We start from the raw sequence: 20,423 nt of genomic DNA, 5'->3' as shown, positions 1-20,423 counted from the left end.
ATCTGTGGTGGGGGCTCCAGTGCACATATGAATAGTCTACATGAGACATCTGTGGTGGAGGCTCCAGCGCACATATGAATAGTCTACATGAGACATCTGTGGTGGAGGCTCCAGCGCACATATGAATAGTCTACATGAGACCCATCCGTATGAAATCCTAGGAGACCGGAGCTGGTTCATGAGCTTCCTGAGCAGAGAGTTGCAGGACTCCTCATCGCACCGTCAGGCGTCCGGCCTGCTCACCCTCACACCACACACAAGCCGCCTGTACCGGCCGCACTACCCCAGTCCTGGCCGGTGTACGCTTCACCTCCGCCCACACACCAGTCACACGGAGCCGTCTCGGTTCCCATCACCAATCCCCGGCGCCCGATGACGTCACGCGCCCCGCCCCTCGTGCCTGCTGACACAGAGGCTCGCGCTGCCCAGCTGGTAACTGTGTGAGGTGAGCGCGCAGCGGCGGCGTGTGACGGGGGAACCGGACCGGGGACACGGTGAGTGGCCGCCTCGTCTTCTCCCCTCTGCACAGCTCGCTAGGTCCTGGGGGCTTAGCTGCCTCCTCCGCTCCGGGGCTAGGAGGACAGGCCATATATTACCGCACACCCAGAGTGCACCGCGGTACCGGAGCCCTGTCACCTACAGACACCTCCTTCTACCGCCTGTATCATGGCGGTCATAGCGCAGACACCAGGCGTCCACCAGTGGGGCACACACCGCACATCACGGGCCGGCGCTGGCAACGGACCTGCTTACCTGGCCGAGGGCCCGGGCGAGGGTGGCGGGATCAGCGCTTTGTGCTGCCTGTCGTACGTTAGGGGGATCGCTGGTGTTGTGGCACTACAGCTCCCTGCATGCCCGGCCAGAATGCTAGGAGTTGTAGTCCTGCCACTGCCTGCAGCCCACCCCGTGGTGTGTGCGCAGGATGAGACGTTTCCTATCATGTAGCTTTCCCTTCCTGTTGTGCTGATTCTGACACCTAAGTGCTTCCATAATTAATGCTCGGGGCTTTCTTGATTCCCTGATGCCGGATTTATATTGTCTTGTAGGATTTTACATGACTGGAAACTGTGGACCACAGGATGGAGGTGGACGAGATAGTCAGTCTGTATAGCAGGGGAGTCTGACCTCGGGCACCTTATAAGCTGATGCCTTAGGGGTCGTCCAAATCTGAGAATCTGACTGCGGTTTCTGCAGCTCCACTTTCTGCTCATGCTTGACTTGGGATAGCATTTCCTGTGTGTGCAGATCATCAGAGCTCATCTCAATGTGTGTGTGAAGGGGGCTGGCTGACTGGCTCATCTCAATGTGTGTGTGAAGGGGGCTGGCTGACTGGCTCATCTCGATGTGTGTCTGTAGGGGGCTGTCTGACTGGCTCATCTCGATGTGTGTCTGTAGGGGGCTGTCTGACTGGCTCATCTCGATGTGTGTCTGTAGGGGGCTGTCTGACTGGCTCATCTCGATGTGTGTCTGTAGGGGGCTGTCTGACTGGCTCATCTCGATGTGTGTCTGTAGGGGGCTGTCTGACTGGCTCATCTCGATGTGTGTCTGTAGGGGGCTGTCTGACTGGCTCATCTCGATGTGTGTCTGTAGGGGGCTGTCTGACTGGCTCATCTCGATGTGTGTCTGTAGGGGGCTGTCTGACTGGCTCATCTCGATGTGTGTCTGTAGGGGGCTGTCTGACTGGCTCATCTCGATGTGTGTCTGTAGGGGGCTGTCTGACTGGCTCATCTCGATGTGTGTCTGTAGGGGGCTGTCTGACTGGCTCATCTCGATGTGTGTCTGTAGGGGGCTGTCTGACTGGCTCATCTCGATGTGTGTCTGTAGGGGGCTGGCTGACTGGCTCATCTCGATGTGTGTCTGTAGGGGGCTGGCTGACTGGCTCATCTCGATGTGTGTGTATAGGGGGCTGGCTGACTGGCTCATCTCGGTGTGTGTGTGAAGGGGGCTGGCTGACTGGCTCATTTCAGTACTTAAACCATTAACCCTTTCTCACTTCGGCTGATACAGATTAAGGGCCTGGCTTACTTGTTGAAATATGACAGTGAGCCAGTTCCCTCCACACTTAGCAATAATGCGCCAACACAGGAAAATGTTTCCCATGCCAAGTACAGTTGAAAAGTGGCGGAGCCGGCACCACTGTGAGGCCTTTTTCAGATGTTTGTTTTTCTTATGTACGTGTTAAATCCATGTTTTTCACTGATAGTACTTTAGGGATATTGATCATATGTGTGTGAAATAATTATGGAGATATGTTTTGATTTTGATCTGAGTCATTGACAAAAATCTAAAGGAATCCGTCGCCGAATTTGGTCATTTGAGGGATCCAGCACCATAGGCTTCCATTGTAGCAGGCGACGGATCCGGCGGTGTCCATTTTTTGCTGGAGACAAAAAAACGTAACTTTGTACGTTTTTTCCCGCCACCGGATCAACAATTTTCACCGGTGAATGACAGATGAAACGCGTGGCCATCTGGTGCAATCCGTCACTAATACAAGTCTATGGGAAAAAAACGGATCATTCGCCAGATCCGTTTTTTTCAAAATTTGCTGGATTGAGACTGACGGCAAAAAACTGATGTGTGAAGACAGCCTTAGTCTTGCACATTGCATCACTAACAACGCACTGGAGACACTTCACATGCTACAAAGGACATGACAGGTTCCCATTAAAGGGGTTGTCCAGCAGTCATCCCAGGGAGGAGATAAAAATGTAAAAAATAAATAAAATTGATACCTTATGTACCAACACCATTCCTTGGTATAAACTGATACTACTTGCTTAGCTCAGCCAAAATGTGAACACTGCAGGCAATCAACTGCTGCGGCGCTTGTGTAGCCCCTCTGGATGTTGATGGCTGTCAATCACGAGTTTTTTTTTTTTTTTTAACCTATCTGTCATGTACAACCATGCACAGATTGGTCAAGATTTTTTTTATAGTGCAGAGAGGGGAGAAATCTATGTAGTTGCACTGAGTCGTGGTAAATGGGAGCCATTGCTACCGTAAAAAAATACTACTCATTGTCAGATTACATTTCAAAGATAGTGCTAATCCATCAGAGATATTGGCTTTGCTTTAGAGACATATAGGGTGATGAGTTGGTGACTGTGCCCATGCTATGTGCTGCCTGACATTGTTTCCTTTAGAAAGATGCATCCCCTTTATATGTATTGTAAACATTACTGCACTTTGGGACTGTAAAGCTATGGTCACACGTTGTGCTTTGATGCATTTTTTCCCGCATTCAAAACCCGCTCCTTTGGCAGTAAGAAAGTTGCTTAAAAAAAAAGTAGGTTTTACTTAGTTTTCGCTACTTTTTTTTCTGCGCTTTTCTCATGGTACATTTCTTTTGTGCATGCTGATGTTTCTTTCACGGGGTTTGCTGTAAAATCCACCTGAAAAAGCACTCCGTAAATGCTAAAAAGAAAGATCATATGCATTTACTATATGTAATAAAAAAATGACTTGCTGTTAATATGTTCAGTCATTTAATTGCTTAATAACAAAATAATAATTTTTACTTTATAACTGCTTCTGGTTTCCAAAGATTAAGTGGTTTAAAAGAAGTGAACTGACCATTCTTAAGGCTATGTGCACACGTTGCGGATTTGGGCCTGCGGATTCGCAGCAGTTTTCCATGCCTTGTACAGTACCATGTAAACCTATGGAAAACCAAATTCGCAGTGCACATACTGCGGGAAATACCGTGGTTTATTTTCTGCAGCATGTCAATTCTTTGTGAGGATTCCACAGTGTTTTACACTTATTCCTTTATAGGAATCCGCAGGTGCAAAAACGCAGGCAAAATCTGCAGGGAATCCACGCCAGAAAATCCGCAATGGAATCCGCAACGTGTGCACATGCCCTTAAGGGTTTTCTGTTCTGGAGGCTCTCTATACTTTACAATAATAATCAGTGGCAGGGCTCAGAAGATGCCGGGCGTCTGTTTGAGAGCTAGTGGGCTCTTCATTGAACAGGTGGTCCACAACTAACACAGATTTAATCCTAATTGTCTATTTAGTGTAATAATCTAATTGTTTTTCTAATATACTTTAATTAAAAATGTCCTACTTTCAAGGGCAGGGCTGGTATCTACACTTCCTGTTTGTCGGCTTATCACCTTCCAGTGCACACACAGTGCACTCTTTCCAGCTTGTCACTTATCACAGCTAGTTAGGGTGCACACTGACTCTGCATTAAAAAGAATAGTGCACAGTGAAAAGATCCTTACTGAGCATAGGTTGGAATTGACAACAAACACATGCACTGTAGAGCACAGACTAGCCCAGCCACTGAAACGTCCCGTTTTGAGTATCCCAGCATGCAGTGGGGGTTCTCAAACAAAGCTTCATCAAACACAAAGTCGGGAAAAAGAAAAGCAGTTTGAGTAGAGAGGGAATTGCAGGCACTTAGGATTAAATCAGTGTTAACTTTGGACCATCCCTGATAATGAAGGAGTCTGAAAAATGGCATTAAAAAAAGACAATATTAAAACGCTGGAAAATGGTCCTCAGCCTGCCCCAAAAACTGTTATGTGCACACTTTCGCAAATTGTTCCTCTCAACCCCCATACACATGCACCCTCTTTTTCATGTACTTGTCCCTATCTGGAAAAGGTAATGGAAGTGGCTTATCTGCTGTGAGGATAATGGATACAATAGCCCCATCCTTCTTTTCACTGACATTTGTTGTCTGGACATTCCCAGATATACTAGATGGTTGGTGGGATTTCCAACGTTAATCTACATAGTTATTAGCAGAGCTTTGTCGTGTCTGTCATTTGCTGTTTGTATTCTTTCAATACTAGTCTCCTCTGACTACTGGGTTACGGCATTGTTTGCTTTTCTAAATACATTTGGCTACTCATCCAGATGAATCACATGTTGTCTTGTGTAACGTGGCTATGAATAACTCTCATAGGGGCTTGAATGACTTGATATTCTAGGATGTTTTGCACCTCTTATGTCCTTAGTTTCCAGTGGTCATTACAAATCATCTTTTTAATTATAAGTTCATTAGTGCAGTAATCGCAGATTTGATGTTTTTATTCCCCCCGAAACCCAGTTTAGCGGTTTTCTTTTTCATGTACCGTATGTTGTTTTTTTTTTTTTGCTATGTTTCTCTGTAGAAAAAAAAATGAGGAAAAAAACGTGTGTATAAAAATACTAAACACACAAAATAGTTTGTGATAAAATAAAAAGCAAGGCCTTAGGGTATATTCATACAGAGTTTTTCACAAATATTTTGGGCTCAGATTACTCCACTGGTAATCTGACTGAACATACTTTTTATTTGGCCACAGTCAGCTTTTGTAAAATAGAGATTCCAAATGAAAATCACATTTGTATCATATGGAGCGAGTGCTTTTTTTTTTTAAATTTATTTAGTGCTGTGGTAGTTTTTTTTTTTTCGTTTGGTCTCCTCTGGTGAAATCATTGCGCTATCCATGCAGAGCATTTAAATAATGATGCATTCCTATGCAGCCTTTAATTATATTGTTTTATTTGAAAACTATATTCTAATGATGTGATTAATGTTAATCAAGGAGAGGTTAGAATATCTCCAGTTATGACATTGCACTAGTTATAAGTACCCTGAGCACTCCAAAGATAATGTTTTATTCTTCTCTCTTGCCTTAATTGAAAGCAGACGTCTGCACTACTGACAGTTTCATGCTGCCAATCTATTATTTTTCCAAGGGTGAGGCACAATGTATTCATTAACTTTTATAGCTGGCTGCACGCCCTTTATAGCATCCTTTTGTAGCATTACTTGAAGGTTTTGTTTTCTTACCTGTAGCTGAGCTTCTATGGTACTCCCAAGCAAAACCTGGCTGTGCTAGCTCAGCAGGAACCACCTAGGCCTACGGCACTCTGTAGAACTTGTTCCTATGCTCTTTCACATATCACTGTAACGCTATTATAAGTGTTCTAAAACTGAGAGATTAAAGAGACACAGTTTAATATCCTAAAAAAGTAATTAGTGTACCTACCATCTGTAATGATTTTTTTAAAATGTATGTTATACAGACATAAAGGGAACCTGTCACCATTTTTTTTCGTCCTGTGTCAATTAAAACTATGACCTTAATCAGCGCCTGTGCTGCAGTCCCTCAATGGTCATATAACCCCCTAGTTTCCCTGTATTTAAGTTGTAAAGCGCTGCGGAATATGTTGGCGCTATATAAATAAAAATTATTATTATTATTATTATGCCTCCCAAAAAACCTTTTGAAGTTCTCCCGCTTTGTATGTTAATCCTGTTGGTCCGGTCCAATGGGCGTGGTTTCTGTAGTCTCCATCCCTCATCCTGGCTGGTGATATCCGTTCTCCTGCTATAATTGACATGGATGACGCCTTCTGCGTCATCCACATAGCTGGGCGAATTCTCGCACCTGCGCAGAAAAATTGCCGGCTCGCGCCTGCGCACTATGCTTTTTCCTAAATCATAACTGCACATGCACGCTTATGTTTTCAGCTCTGCCCGCAATGGCGCAGAGCCTAGTTCAAACTATTCTAGGAAAATCTGCACTCCAGGAGGCAAATAGTGCTCCGTCCCTCCCGAGTCTCGCCGTGTGACTAAGCAATACTGTACAGCCACATATAGGGTAGTTGTACATTAAGCAGAAATTGTGGGACACATTTTCGTGCCATTTTTACTCATTTCCCAGTGTGAAAATGTAAAATCTGGGGCTACAACAAAATTTTGGTGGTAAAAATGTATTTTTTCTTCCCTGCCCAATGGTATAAAATTCTATGACACACCTGTGGTGTCAATATGCTCACTGCACCCCTAGATTAATTGGGAGGTGTAGTTTGTAAAATGGCGTCACTTATGGGGGGTCCTGTTGTGGCATTTCAGGGGCTCTTCCAATGTGACATGGCACCTTCAAACCAGTCCAGCAAAATCTGAACTCCAATATGGCACTTCTTCCCCTCTGAGCTTTTTCACTGTGCCTCAATAGTAGTTTTTGACCACACAAGGGTTATCGGTGTACTCTAGAGAAATTGCACAGCAAATTTTTATGTCTATATTTCTCCTTCCAGCCTTGTGAAAATGAAAAAAAAAATGGTGGCTAAAACAACATTTTTGTGGGAAAAATATGTTTTTTTTTTTATTTTCACAGATAAACGGATTAATATTCTGTGAAGCACTTATAGTTTCAAAGTGCTCACCACACATTCGGATAAATTCCTTGAGTGGTCTAGTTTCCAAAATGGGGTCATTTGTGGGTGTTTCCCTCTGTTTAGGCACATCTGGGGTTCTCCAAATACAACATGACACCCACAGAACATGCTATCACAATCTTTGTTCCAAAACCTCACTCCATCAATTCTGAGCCCTGCCGTGCACTCAGACAGTAGTTTTCCTCCACATATGGAGTATCTGCGGATTCAAGAAAAATTGACCAACAAATTTTGGGGTCCATTTTCTCCTGTTAGGCTTGTAAAAATAAAACATTTGGGGCTAAAAGAACATTTTTGTGGGAAATTTTTTTTTAAATTATTTTCATGGCTGTGAAGGATGGCACTGGCGAGATAATGCCTGATCCCACTGCTGCCACCACATGTGATGAACCTGCACCTTGCCACCCCGTCTGACGTCACTATTATGTCGGAGAGATCACGTGGTACGGTCTCCTCACTTGCACCAACGTGACGTTCTGCACCCTCTGGAGACACGTATTTGTCAGCTTGGCACAGTTTTACACACCTCCCTGTCCACACGGGCACAGGGAGTCATGACGAGTGAGAGAAGGTGGCCCACGCAGCTTCTGAGGTGGCACCAAACTAACTCACAATCCTGAGAGGCTCCTTTCACTAGCACCAGTGAAACAGAGCCCTGCCAGCCCGGTAGGACTGCCATCAGTTCTTCATTAGATATAAACCTTGTCTGTTAACAGAATTATATTGGGCCAGAAACCAGCCCCGGAAGCATGTGAAGTTAAAACTGAGTACACAGACTTGTGGATTCATGGATTGAGATGAGTAGCCCAAGGTTAAATTATATATTTGATCGCCTTAAGGGCACACTAGACAATACACTATATACACAATGGTTACACATATACAATGGTCAGATATGCAAATAATGCAGGTAGTCTAAAAGTATAAGCAGATGAACATGTCAAATTCCCGTTTGATCGACCATGTGTGCTGGGCCGCATGGGGCTTCCAGCTGGTTCCCGTTCCTTCCAGCACATTACTCAATGTGGCAACCCCTTTAGAAGTGAAAAGTAAGCATGACAAAGAGAGCATATGGCCTTACATAAGCCTTTATCCCCTTGGTTGATCACACCCTGTAATGCCTTTGGGATGGTCCTTATCCCCCTCCTCTGGGGGGGGTTGTAGCTAAATCTCCCAAAATTAATGAAAGATCATAACTTCCCAACAAAAGGTCATGGGGCGCTGTTCTGGCGCCATCTGAGACGGCCAGGCCCCCTGTTATGCTTGGAGACCAAACATGTTTTTCCTACCTGCCTTCTACTAGGTATTCTGTGTAACTCCCCACTCTGGTGTTCTAGAACGGATCGAGACCCTGGAAGGCATTCGGACCGTTCCAGAGATCTCAAAAATGTAACTGGTGTGATGCTAGGACGTATTATAGCTCCATAATATCCTTAAAAACCCCATCTCTGACTGGAAGAAGTTGGAATGAAGCAGTCACACAGCGTGGGTGTCGCAGGTAGTCCTACTGTATGAGCCTGGATACTATCTGGTGGAGTTGGATCACCTACTGAGCCAGGTGTACTGTTAGAGCTGCACATGCTGAAGGAGTATTGTAAGCTACCATTAAACCCATCCGTATTTTTCACAATAGCTAAACCTTATAAACTTCTGTGAAGCACCTGGGTGTTAAAGGTGCTCACCACACATCAGTTCCATGAGGAGTCTAGTTTCCAAAATTGAGGGTTTCCACTGTTTATGCACATCAGAGGGTCTCCAAACGCGACATGACGTCCACTAATGATTCCAGCAAATTTTACATTTAAATGGTCAAATGGCACTCCTTCCCGAGCCCTGCCATGTGCCCAGATAGTTGTTTTCCTCCACATATTGGGTATCGTCCTACTCCGCAGAATTGCTCAGCAAATTTGTGATGCATTTTTCTCCTGTTACGCTTGATAAAATAAAAGAAATTGTGTCTAACAAAAATTTTTTTGTGGGAAAAATTTGATCTTTTTATTTTTACGACTTAACCTTATAAACTTCTGTGATACACCTGTGGGTTCAAGGTGCTCAGCATACATCTAGATAAGTTCATTGAGGGGTCTGGTTTCCAAAATGGTGTCACTTGTGGGGGGTTTCCACTATTTATGCACATCAGGGGGTCTCGAAACGTGACATGGCATCCGCTAATTATTCCAGCAAATTTTGCATTCAAAAAGTCAAATGTCCCTTTTGTACCATGTCGTGTGCCCAAAACAGTAGTTTTCCCACTTATTGGGTATCTGCGTGCTCAGGAGAAATTGCTCAACAATTTTTGAGGTCCATTTTCTCCTGTTACGCTTGTGAAAATAAAACAAAAATCGGGTCTAAATGAAATTTTTTGTGAAAAAAGTTAAATGGTATTTTTTTCCTTCCACATTGGTTTAGTTCCTGTGAAGCACCTGAAGGGTTAATAAACTTATTGAATGTGGTTTTTACCACCTTGAGGGGTGCCATTTTTACAATAGGGTCACTTTTGAGTATTTTCTGTCATATAGAGCCGTCCAAGTCACTTCAAATATGTGATCCCTAAAACTTTATTTTATTTTTTTTAGAAAATTGAGAAAGCACTGGTCAACTTTTAACCCTTATAACTTCCTAGCCCCAAAAAATGTTTCAAATTGTGCTGATTTAAAGTAGACATGTGGGAAATATTGTTTAGAAACTACTTTGTAGGTCATAACTCTGATTTTAAGGGCATAAAAATTAAGTTTGAAAATTGCAACCTTTTAAAAATTTTCACCAAACTTCCGATATTTCCACAAATAAGCTCAAATCGTATTGAACAAATTTTACCACTATCATGAAGTACAATATGTCACGAAAAAAGATCTCAGAATCAGTGGGATCCGTTGAAGCATTCCAGAGTTACCTCATAAAGTGACAGTGGGCAGAATTGTAAAAATTGGCCTGGTCATGAAGGTAAAAACAGGCTTCGGGGTGAAGGGGTTTAAACGTGCTGCCAAACAGTAGGGGTAAGAGCGCACAGAACGATGTATGGACTCATAGATCTTCTAAAAAAAAAAAAAAAAGGTGAATTTATACTGGCTTATTAGGGAATGCTTTCCCTATTATTGGTCTGGCTAAATAGACTGTCAATCACCCCCAAAATGTTTTTGTTGGGTGAAATGATTTTTAAGCTAGCATTAACCCCTTAACGACTGCCGATACACCTTTTAACGGCGGCAGTTATGGGTACTTATTCCTCAGCGCCGCTTTTTAACGGTGCATAGGTATAAGGGTATAGTTCCCATCCGCATCAGAAAATCTTCGGATGAACATGATCAGGGCCGGTTTTTACGGTCTCCTGTCACGTGATCAACAATATTCACCAAATAAAGGCAATCACAAAAAAATAAAATCCGATTTACAATTTATTTCTCTCTTTTCTGCTATGATCTAGCATATCAGAGAAGAGAGAGTCCAGCGGCACTCCGCGTCATCTTCCTGGAAGAAAACGGCCGGCGTATGCACAGTGCGCCCACCGAGATCTGCCGACTGGTACCCTACAACAATAGGACATTTTTCCTATTGGTTCCTTTTGATCACTGTGATAGGGTCTATCACAGTGATCAAAATAAATCAAATCGTAAATCAAACCCCCTTTGTAACACCTTATCTAGATAATAAAATAAACATTTCTTTTTCCGTTCTTTGCCATTAGGGCTGTGGTTACTGTTGTGTTGGGGTTATTTATTAGGCTTTTGCTTATATAGCGCTATCTTATTCTGCAGCGTTTTACATATAATATCGCTTTCCCCAGTGGGTCTCACTATCTAAATTCCCTTTCAGTATGTCTTTGGAGTGTGGGATGAAACCCATGCACGCACAGGGAGAACATACAAACTCCTTGCAGATGTTGTCCTTGGTGGGATTTGAACCCAGGACCTCAGCGCTGCAGTGCTAACCACTGAGCCACCCGGGTTGGGGTTGCTGTTAAGAATTAAGGGTTTTTCAAAGTTAAAAAAAAAATTAAATAAATATGGCTAGTGTTGAGTTCAAGAGCTCGCTACTCGAGTTTGCATCAAGTGCTCAGATATGTACTGTACCGAGTATCGCAGATCCCTTCGTGCTTTTTTTTTTTTTTGTGTTTAACAGCCATGAAACAAGAGGGGCAAGGACTCGAGCATGTCACTCCAGCCCTCGCGATATTTGATGCAAACTGGAGTAGCGAGCACTTGCGCTCAACACTAATGACAACATTTTCAATATGACAACCTAATGTTATCAAATTCTGTGATGTACTTGTGGGTTAAAAATACTCACTATACCCCTGGATAATATCCTTGAGGGGGGTTATTTTTATTTTTATTTTTTTCACCGTTTAGGCACATCAGGGGTTCTCCAAAAGTGACATGGTGCCCGCCATTGATTCCAGATAATTTTGTGTTCAAAAAGGCAAATGGTGCTCCCTCCCTTCTGAGCCCTGCCATGTGCCCAAACAGTGGAGTTCCCCTGCGTATGAGGTATCTGTGTACTGAGGAGAATTTGCACAACAAATTTTGTGGTCCATTTTCTCTCTTACCCTTGTGAAAATAAAAAAAGTTTGGGTCTAAAGTTAATTTTTTGTGAAAAAAGTTAAATGTTATTGTTTTCCTTCCACATTGCTTTAGTTCTCGTGAAGCACCCGAAGGGTTAATAAACTTCTTGAATGTGGTTTTGAGCACCTTGAGGGGTGCAGTTTTTAGAATGTTGTCAATTTTGTGTATTTTCTGTTATATTGACCACTCGAAAGTCACACCAAATGTGATGTGACGTCCCTAAAAAAAAAAAAAAAGTTTGGTAAATTTTGTTGTAAAAATAAATCACTGAAACTTTTAACCCTTATAACTTCCTAACAAAAAAAACAACTTCCAAGATCGCGCTGATGTAAACTTGACTAGTGGGAAATGTTATTTATAAAACTATTTTGTGACAGAACTCCCTGATTTAAGGGCACAAAAATTAAGTTTGAAAATTGCAAAATGTTAAATTTTTTTTGCCAAATTTCCTTTTTTTTCCCCATAAATAAAAGCAAGTCATTTTTAAGAGATGTTTCCACTAACCTGAAGTACAATATGCCACGGAAAAACAGTCTCAGAATCAGTGGGTAAAAATTGGCTTGGTCACTAAGGGGTTATAACCATAGTTCTCAGCAGTTCATCATCTTGTGTACACAATGTGCTGTTGAGAACAATAAATGATATACTGTGCGCATAGAAAGATCGTATCAGTCATTGTTCTGTGTACATGGAAGTGTGGTAGGCCGGTCTGCAAGGATTATTAACGACTGCTGATCGGCTACTGTGTAGCCGATCAGTTGGCATTTAAAGGGAGCCTGTCAGCAGATTTTGCTGCTTTAAGATGCGGCCACCGACTTAGCATTCTATAATGCTGTAGATACGCCCCTGGTCCAACCTGGAAGTGAAGAAAAATAAGTTATATTATACTCACCCGGGGGGCGGTCTGTTCCGATGGGTGTCGCAGGTCCGGGGCCTCCCATCTTCTTGCGATGCCGCCCTCCTGCTTCTTCATCGCTCCCTGGTATCTCGCTTCTGCGCAGCCGTACTTCTCTGCCCTGTTGAGGGCAGTGTAAAGTACTGCAGTGCCTGAGCCTTTCTGACCTTTCCAAGCGCCTGCGCACTGCTGGTCGCTGGTCTGAGCTGTCAATCTCCAGGGGCACATGATCCCGACCCAGATAGCAGGAAGATGGGAGGCAGAGGATCTGATGTGCGCTTCAGGAGAAATAAGAGTAGATGGTGTTGTAGATACAGCAGATACTATGCAACATGATAAAGTAGTTTTCACTCTGCCGGAACTGATGCCATGTTGCTATGATATGAAACTTGACAACAGTAAAACTTGTAGAATAGATAAATGACCCGTAACATTGTATAACTTTTATTGTTAGAAGTTCCTGTTTTACTGTACATTGTTCTTAAAGACTGTTGGCTGCATGCATTAAATAGCTTTTTTGCCCTATAAAACAAATATGCTTATGATAAAATGACAGCGAACTTTGGTAGAATGTATATATTGTTCCATATGCCAGTGTTAACATGAAGCTATCTGCAGGATTAAACTCCTAAATTTACTTAGAAGCACTAGCCTCTTAATAAATGTGTGAGATCTTTTGCCGATCATATGACAAAAACTGAATTCTATGTCACCAGTTATTCACGGTGTAAGTTTGTACATTTTTCTGTATGGGGGATATCCTGCCTCTCCGACTAAGGCCGGTGTCACACTTGCAAATGCAACGTGAGAAACTCGCAACTCAATACCCAGCAGCACTCGGGATCGGAGTATGCGGCTGCATGTATTTCTATGCAGCTGAACGCTCCGGTCTGAACCGCCGGCAGCAGCTGCCGAGTATTGAGGCGAGAGACTCGGTGAGTTTCTCGCATTGCAGTTGCAAGTGTGACACCGGCCTAAGCGATACCCTCTTTTTAAAAAATAAAAATAAAAAATCAAAAGCATTGGCAAACAGGAGTAAGGAGCTTTAGTAGCAAATATGACATTCACAAAAACTGGTGTTAAGCCAATGAAAAATTTCCTACAGTATATTTCCAATGTAACTTTGGGATTTGTTAATTATTTCAGCCTATATCACTTTACTATTCTGTTTTTCTTTGCAGATTTAATATTTGTCCTTTTGATAAAGGAATTCAAGCATTATCAATGGTTTTATTAAGATAACAGTTTGGGACAACTTTGGATTTTGAATGAGAATATGAGTTCACTAAAGCCAAGTGGGCTTAAAGCTCCTTCCAGAATAGCGAAGCCAGGAGCTGTAACGACGAAGTCATCCGCTACTTCTTCTGCTGCTGTTGCTGCTGCTGGTAAGAATATTACAATTCTGATGTGGATTTTTAAAATAAATGCAACATTCTTATTAAGTTTAAAGGGAATCTGTCAGCAGGTTTTTTCTACCTCATCTGAGAGCAACATCATGTAGAAAATGAGACCCTGAATCCAACAATGTATCAGATGACAGAGTTTTTAGATTAAGCATGCAGCAGACCTGAGAAAGCTGACCCCACCCACACCGGGCTCCGTATTTACATTGTTGACAGTGACCGGCTTACCACAGGAGGGGGAGGGGGGGGGGAAGTAGGAAATATTCACAGCAATGATGTGCTAGTGATATAACCTTCTGTGTAAGTAAATAGCACATGGCTTAATAAAAGACACATCGCTAAATTCTGTGTTCTAACCCCAGCTCATGCGGTCCTCAGGTTAACCTGCTGACAGATTCCCTTTGAGATCTATTTAATAATGTATGCAGTATCTATTGTGAAATCTGGTGGCAGTTTTGGTCAAAGATATAAACTTGGGCTAGGCCGATAACTTAAATCTTTAGTGTTTTTGCTAAACTTAATCCAGATAAGTTGAAAACCAAACAAGATGAAAAACAAGAACTCCACTTTCCAGGACGTCCCTCCTGACAGCACCCTGGAGGACGTCCTCCTCCTCCTTGCTGGGACAGGAAACACGAGAGTTTAAATGTCCGGTCCCACCCACAAATCCTCAGTGTTTTTCCTGTCCCTGCTTGGAGGGACACACGAGGAAGAGCTGCGCAGCTTACCGAGCTCAGTGGGATCGTGCGGTCCTCCAGTATCCTTCCCCCTGTCAAGAGGCTCAGGGTTGAAACTTCCCAGTGGGGAGTCCCTCTACCCCAAAGGTCTGGAGCGGATGAGGCTCCAGGGTTTGAGCCGCTCCTCTCGGTGGGAGGCTCTCGGCTCAGGATATGGCAGGCGCTCCATGAGGCAGTGATCCTGGCTGAGCGTTCCTCGAGACAGTGAAGGCGCGCTGTCTTGGCGACGCTACTCCCAGCGTGCTACTTCCGGAAACAGAGGAGCCGCGTCACTTCCGGTTTCTTCGGGCCGGCGAAACGTCACTTCCGGTGGTGTTCTGAAGAGCGGGGAGAACAGGCGCTCCATGAGGAGAATGTTCAGCGGTGCGGTCGCTACGATCACTAAGCGTCCAGCATTGTGCAGGTGGTTCCTGGTAGGCCCCGGCTGCAGGCTATAGAAGGAGACTTAATCGAGGATGGAGGGGTAAGTCCGCCTGGGGCAGTCCACCCTCACCTCAGATAAAACCAGTGCACGCCACTTAGCCTATTACTCCCTATCTTATGTTGTTTAGGTTAAGGGAAACCCCGCTGCTCCCCGGCCATGGCTAAAAAACCTGTGAAGGCCTCGGCGAAGTCCAACAGATGTCTGGTGTGCCACGTAAAACTCCCAGATTCTCATGGCAAGACTCTCTGCGCACCCTGTATCTCCAGGGTTATGAAGGACGAGCAGTCATCGCTGCTTTCGGAGATGAGATCCTTAATCCGGGAGGAGGTGGTTCAGGCCTCTATATCCAGCTTTTCACATTCTCGCCCAGCTAGTCCCATCTCGGGTCATAAGAGGGCCAGACGGGAGAAAGACCAGGGGGAGCCAGAGTATTCTTCTGAGAAACGTTCCGATCTAAGGGACTCTGTCAGAAGAAGAGGGAGAAATTCCAGCAGAAATCCAGGATCGGGCCAGAAAATACCTTTTTCAGCCTGAGGAGACAGATGAGCTTGTCCAGGCAGTGAGGAATACGATGCAGATCGAGGACACCTCTAAGCCACAGTCCAGACAGGACTTGATGTTCGGGGGAATTGTGTCACGAAACCAGACTGTTTTTCCTATAAGTGATCACATTAAGGCCATGGTGCTAGAAGAGTGGAAAGATGCTGAGCGCCGGCTGGTGTTGTCTCGTGACTTTAAGGGTCGTTTACCATTCGACCCTGAGGAGGTCCCTAAAATTGACGTTCCTGTAGCGAAAGTCACCAAAAATACTGCCATACCGTTTGAGAACTCTTCAAATTTGCGTGACCCGATGGACAGAAAGGCTGACATTCTCCTAAAAAGGGCCTGGGAAGCTTCTGTGGCCCTAATTAGGACGAACATAGCAGCCACTTCGGTGGCCAGATCGATGTACTTATGGATGGGTCAGTTGGAGGAGCATCTATCCAATAAGACCCCTAGATCACATATTCTAAGTTCACTGCCTATTATGATGTCAGCCATGGCATTTCTATCCGATATGACAGCTGAATCTGTTAGATTCTCAACTCGAAACAGTTCCCTATCTAATGCGGCTAGAAGGGCGGTATGGCTGAGGTCTTGGTCAGGAGATAATGCCTCTAAGACCAAACTCTGCTCCATTCCATTCTCAGGGCAGAGGGTGTTTGAACCAGCGTTAGACACTATCCTTGAGTCAGCCTCTGATAAAAAGAAGGGGTTCCATGAGGACAAACCTAAGCGGCCCCAGTCCTTTCGGAGAGGATTCTTCTCCAGAAAGCAGTTTGATTTCAGGGGACAGAGTAGGTCCAGTAGAGGATCCTACAGAGGCTCCTGTGGACAGAGTAAACAAGGGTAGAGGGTTTTTCTTTAGTCCAACGTCCAAAACTAAAGCACAATGACGCCACCTGCATTGGGGGAAGGCTTCGTCAGTTTGCAGAAAATTGGGCCCGGATCACCCAAAATCAGTGGGTTCGCAGAACCGTGTCAGAGGGATACAGCATAGAACTTTATTCCCCTTCTCCAGAGAGGTATATTACACCGACTAAAGTTACGGCAGACTCTGCCATGTTAATAGACTTACAAGACATGCTCAGTGCGGCAGTAATAATCCCGGTCCTTCCAGCGCAGATAGGAAGGGGGCACTATTCTTCCCTATTCACTATCACAAAACCATCGGGCGACACTCGCACTATAATAAATCTAAAGCCTTTGAACGCCTGGGTGAGATACAAAAGGTTCCGAATGGAATCTATCCGTTCAGCAGTTCATCTTATAGATCAAGATGCTGTGATGTGCACTCTTGACCTAAAGAGTGCCTACTATCAGGTCCCGGTGCTTCCCTCATCACAAAATCTGCTAAGGTTTGTGGTAGCACTGCCAACCCGGACCTGCCACTACCAGTTTCAAGGCCTCGCTTTCGGGCTGGCTTCTGCTCCTCGTATTTTCTCAAAATTGGTGTCAGAGATGGTGGCCTTCTTGAGAAGCCAAGGCATTATTATAATCCCGTACCTGGATGACTTTCTTCTCGTGGCAAGATCAGTAGAGATCTTAGCGGATCACAGGACTCGGACGATTTCAGTAATGGAACATCTAGGATGGGTAATAAACTGGCAGAAGTCCGACCTACTACCAGAACAGAGGAAGATTTTCCTGGGAGTGTGTCTGGACTCCAGACACCGAATTTCCCTATTACCAAAGGTCAAGCAGGTGACAATTCAGATCCGAGTCAGATACTTACTGGAACATCGAATCTCCATAAGGATTGCGATGAAAGTTCTTGGCCTGATGACGGCTTGCATACCATGTGTCAGATGGGCACAGTCACACTCAAGACCCCTGCAGAGACAAATTTTGTCCGTTTGGGATCGCGGTCAGACTTCTCTAGATGCCCCCTTGAAGCTGGCAGTACCAGTACGGAGATCTCTCCTCTGGTGGACTCAGGCAGAGAACCTAAAGGTGGGGGTTTTATGGTCCACCTACCCCTATGTAGTGGTCACCACGGACGCCAGCGCATGGGGCTGGGGAGCTCATCTACAAGGCAGAATCTTCCAGGGCAAGTGGCCGGCAAGCATCAGAGACAGATCCTCCAACTTTCGAGAACTATATGCCGTATGGGAAGTCTTAAGGCGAAATCGGCTCACACTTTCAGATCATCATGTCCAGAATTTTTTCCGACAACGTGACGACGGTCTCGTTCCTGAATCATCAGGGAGGACCAAGATATCGACCACTGCAGGATCTAGCAGAAACTATTTTCAGCTGGGCGGAAGATACAGTCCTATCCATAACGGTTATCCACCTGGAAGGTTCTCAGAATGTGATAGCAGATTATCTGAGCAGACGGCAAGTGAGTCCAACAGAATGGGAACTGAATCAGAATATCTTCCTGAGGCTATGTCATCTGTGGGGAACCCCCAATATAGACCTATTCGCAAACAGAAGAAACTCGAAAGTCTCAAGATTCTTTTCTCTGAACCCCTCGGATTTTCCAGAAGGGGTGGATGCACTGAGCCAGCGGTGGGTGGAGCATCTCTTACGCATTTCCACCCTTGGCATTGATTCCAGCTGTTCTACGGAAGATCAAGGCGGATCGAGCAAAGGTGATTGTGATCGTTCCATTCTGGCCAAGAAGAAGCTGGTTCCCTCTGCTAGGGAACTTAGCAATCGACAACCCAATCGAACTACCTTTCCAGGGGAATGTCATTCACCAGGGACCAGTTCTCCATCCGAACCCGTGCAAGCTCCGTCTTTCAGCTTGGATCCTGAAAGAGACATTTTGAAGTCTAAAGGCTTGTCAGATCAGGTCATAACCACTATCCAGGCTAGTAGAAAACCTGTAACGTCAGCCATTTATCGAGAGATCTGGAAACGATTCTGTCTAGAAGGTGGCAGGTCCGACGTCAGGCTCTCCGGACGTGCCCGGTATCTTAAACTTCCTACAAAAAGGGTTGAACATGGGCCTTAAACCGAGCACATTAAAAGTTCAGGTTTCTACACTAAGCTCCTTTTTAGACTACCCTTTGGCATCTCACCCATGGATAAGGTTCATTCGGGCCACCCAGAGAATGCGTCCCAACATTAGGCAGTTGTCCCCATCCTGGGACCTTAACTTAGTCCTCAGGGTCCTGTGTAAAGGTTCTTACGCTCTGGGTGAGGATATGCTATTTCAAGTCGCACACGGAAAACTGCTTTTTTAGTGGCAATCACCACGGCCAAGAGGGTTGGGGAAATCCAAGCCCTATGTACCAGAGACCCATATCTCCAGATCAGGGAGGATAGTTTAATTCTGAAACTAGACCCAGCATTTATCCCAAAGGTAGGCTTCGCCAAAAATAGGAATCAGGAGATAGTACTTCCCTCTTTTTGTAACAATCCTTCCAATGCGAAGGAGAAAGCTCCTACACTCGCTGGATGTCAGACAGGCGGTCTTAGACTATTTGCAGGCCACAAGTACTTCGCGTTTAGACCCAAACCTCTTTATTCTTTTTGGGGGGAATAACAGGGGTAAGAAGGCCTCTAAGGCCTCAATTGCGCGTTGGATCACAACGGTAATCGCGGATGCTTATCAGTCTGAGGGGATTTCCCCTCCAATAGGCTTACGGGCCCACTCTACAAGTGGTGTTTCTGCTTCCTGGGCTGAGCGGGCAGGAGCATCAGTAGAACAGATTTGTAAGGCCGCGACATAGGCAAGTGCTGGCACCTTCTGTAAACATTATAAACTTGATGTTATGTCTGGTCAGCATACTGCTTTTGGGAGGAAGGTCCTCCAAGCGGTAATCCCACCCTAAGGAGGTGCTTTGGTAGCCTCCAGGGTGCTGTCAGGAGGGACGTCCTGGAAAATAGGCATTAGACCTACCGGTAATTATGTTTCCAGGAGTCCATCCTGACAGCACTGGTAGTTCTCCCCCCCAGTCTTATGTATATTGTGATGTAATATGATTCTGTCATTAAAGGTTTTTATTTGCATTATTCCATGAGATGGTTCTTGTTACAACACTGAGGATTTGTGGGTGGGACCGGACATTTAAACTCTCGTGTGTTTCCTGTCCCAGCAAGGAGGAGGAGGACGTCCTCCAGGGTGCTGTCAGGATGGACTCCTGGAAACATAATTACCGGTAGGTCTAATGCCTATTTTCTTCCCCTGACTCTTCAGTGGTGGCAGTGCTTTCCTGCACTCCTGCTAGTCTCCCGCCATAAAGTGTCATCACAATAATGTGTTGATTGCCACAGAAGTGCCAGGGAAGGTAAGTATGTTAGTTATTTTTTATTTTGTTTATTTGGATTGTTTTCACAAGGACTTATGCAAAAAAAAAATCCACACATGCCATACCAACACCTAACATAAAGGGAGTGGATACCCGAATAAATAACTGGTGTAGAATTATGCAAAGGCATTCCTAAATATAAACTCTGTAGTCTCAATGCTCAAAACATCTTTCTTTCTCTCTTTCTCTCTTTCTCTCTCTTTTCTCTCTCTCTCTCTCTCCTCTCTTTCTCTCTCTCTTCTCTTTCTCTCTCTTTCTCTCTCTCTTCTCTCTCTCTCTCTCTCTCTTCTCTCTCTCTCTCTTTCTCTCTTTCTCTCTTTCTCTCTTTCTCTCTTTCTCTCTTTCTCTCTCTCTCTCTCTTTCTCTCTTTCTCTCTCTTCTTTCTCTCTTTCTCTCTTTCTCTCTTTCTCTCT

At 44.6% G+C, this 20,423-nt stretch overlaps 1 protein-coding gene across 9 annotated transcripts in view; it reads left to right on the top strand.

Moving 5' to 3' along the window:
• The first annotated feature begins 366 nt into the window (after positions 1-366).
• CLIP1 (CAP-Gly domain containing linker protein 1) overlaps positions 367-20,423 on the top strand; it is a 121,838-nt gene continuing 101,781 nt past the window's right edge. For all 9 annotated transcript variants that reach the window (XM_077293154.1, XM_077293152.1, XM_077293150.1 and 6 more), the window contains exons 1-2: positions 367-494; positions 13,826-14,029. In XM_077293154.1, the coding sequence (XP_077149269.1) occupies positions 13,921-14,029 (109 nt within the window). In that variant the 5' untranslated portion in view covers positions 367-494; positions 13,826-13,920. The remainder of the gene's footprint in view (positions 495-13,825; positions 14,030-20,423) is intronic.

This window comes from Ranitomeya variabilis, chromosome 1 (genome assembly GCF_051348905.1).
Source record: "Ranitomeya variabilis isolate aRanVar5 chromosome 1, aRanVar5.hap1, whole genome shotgun sequence".
NCBI lineage: Eukaryota > Metazoa > Chordata > Amphibia > Anura > Dendrobatidae > Ranitomeya > Ranitomeya variabilis.
Note: the sequence above shows the minus strand (reverse complement) of the source record. Positions and strands in the feature narration are given on the sequence as shown.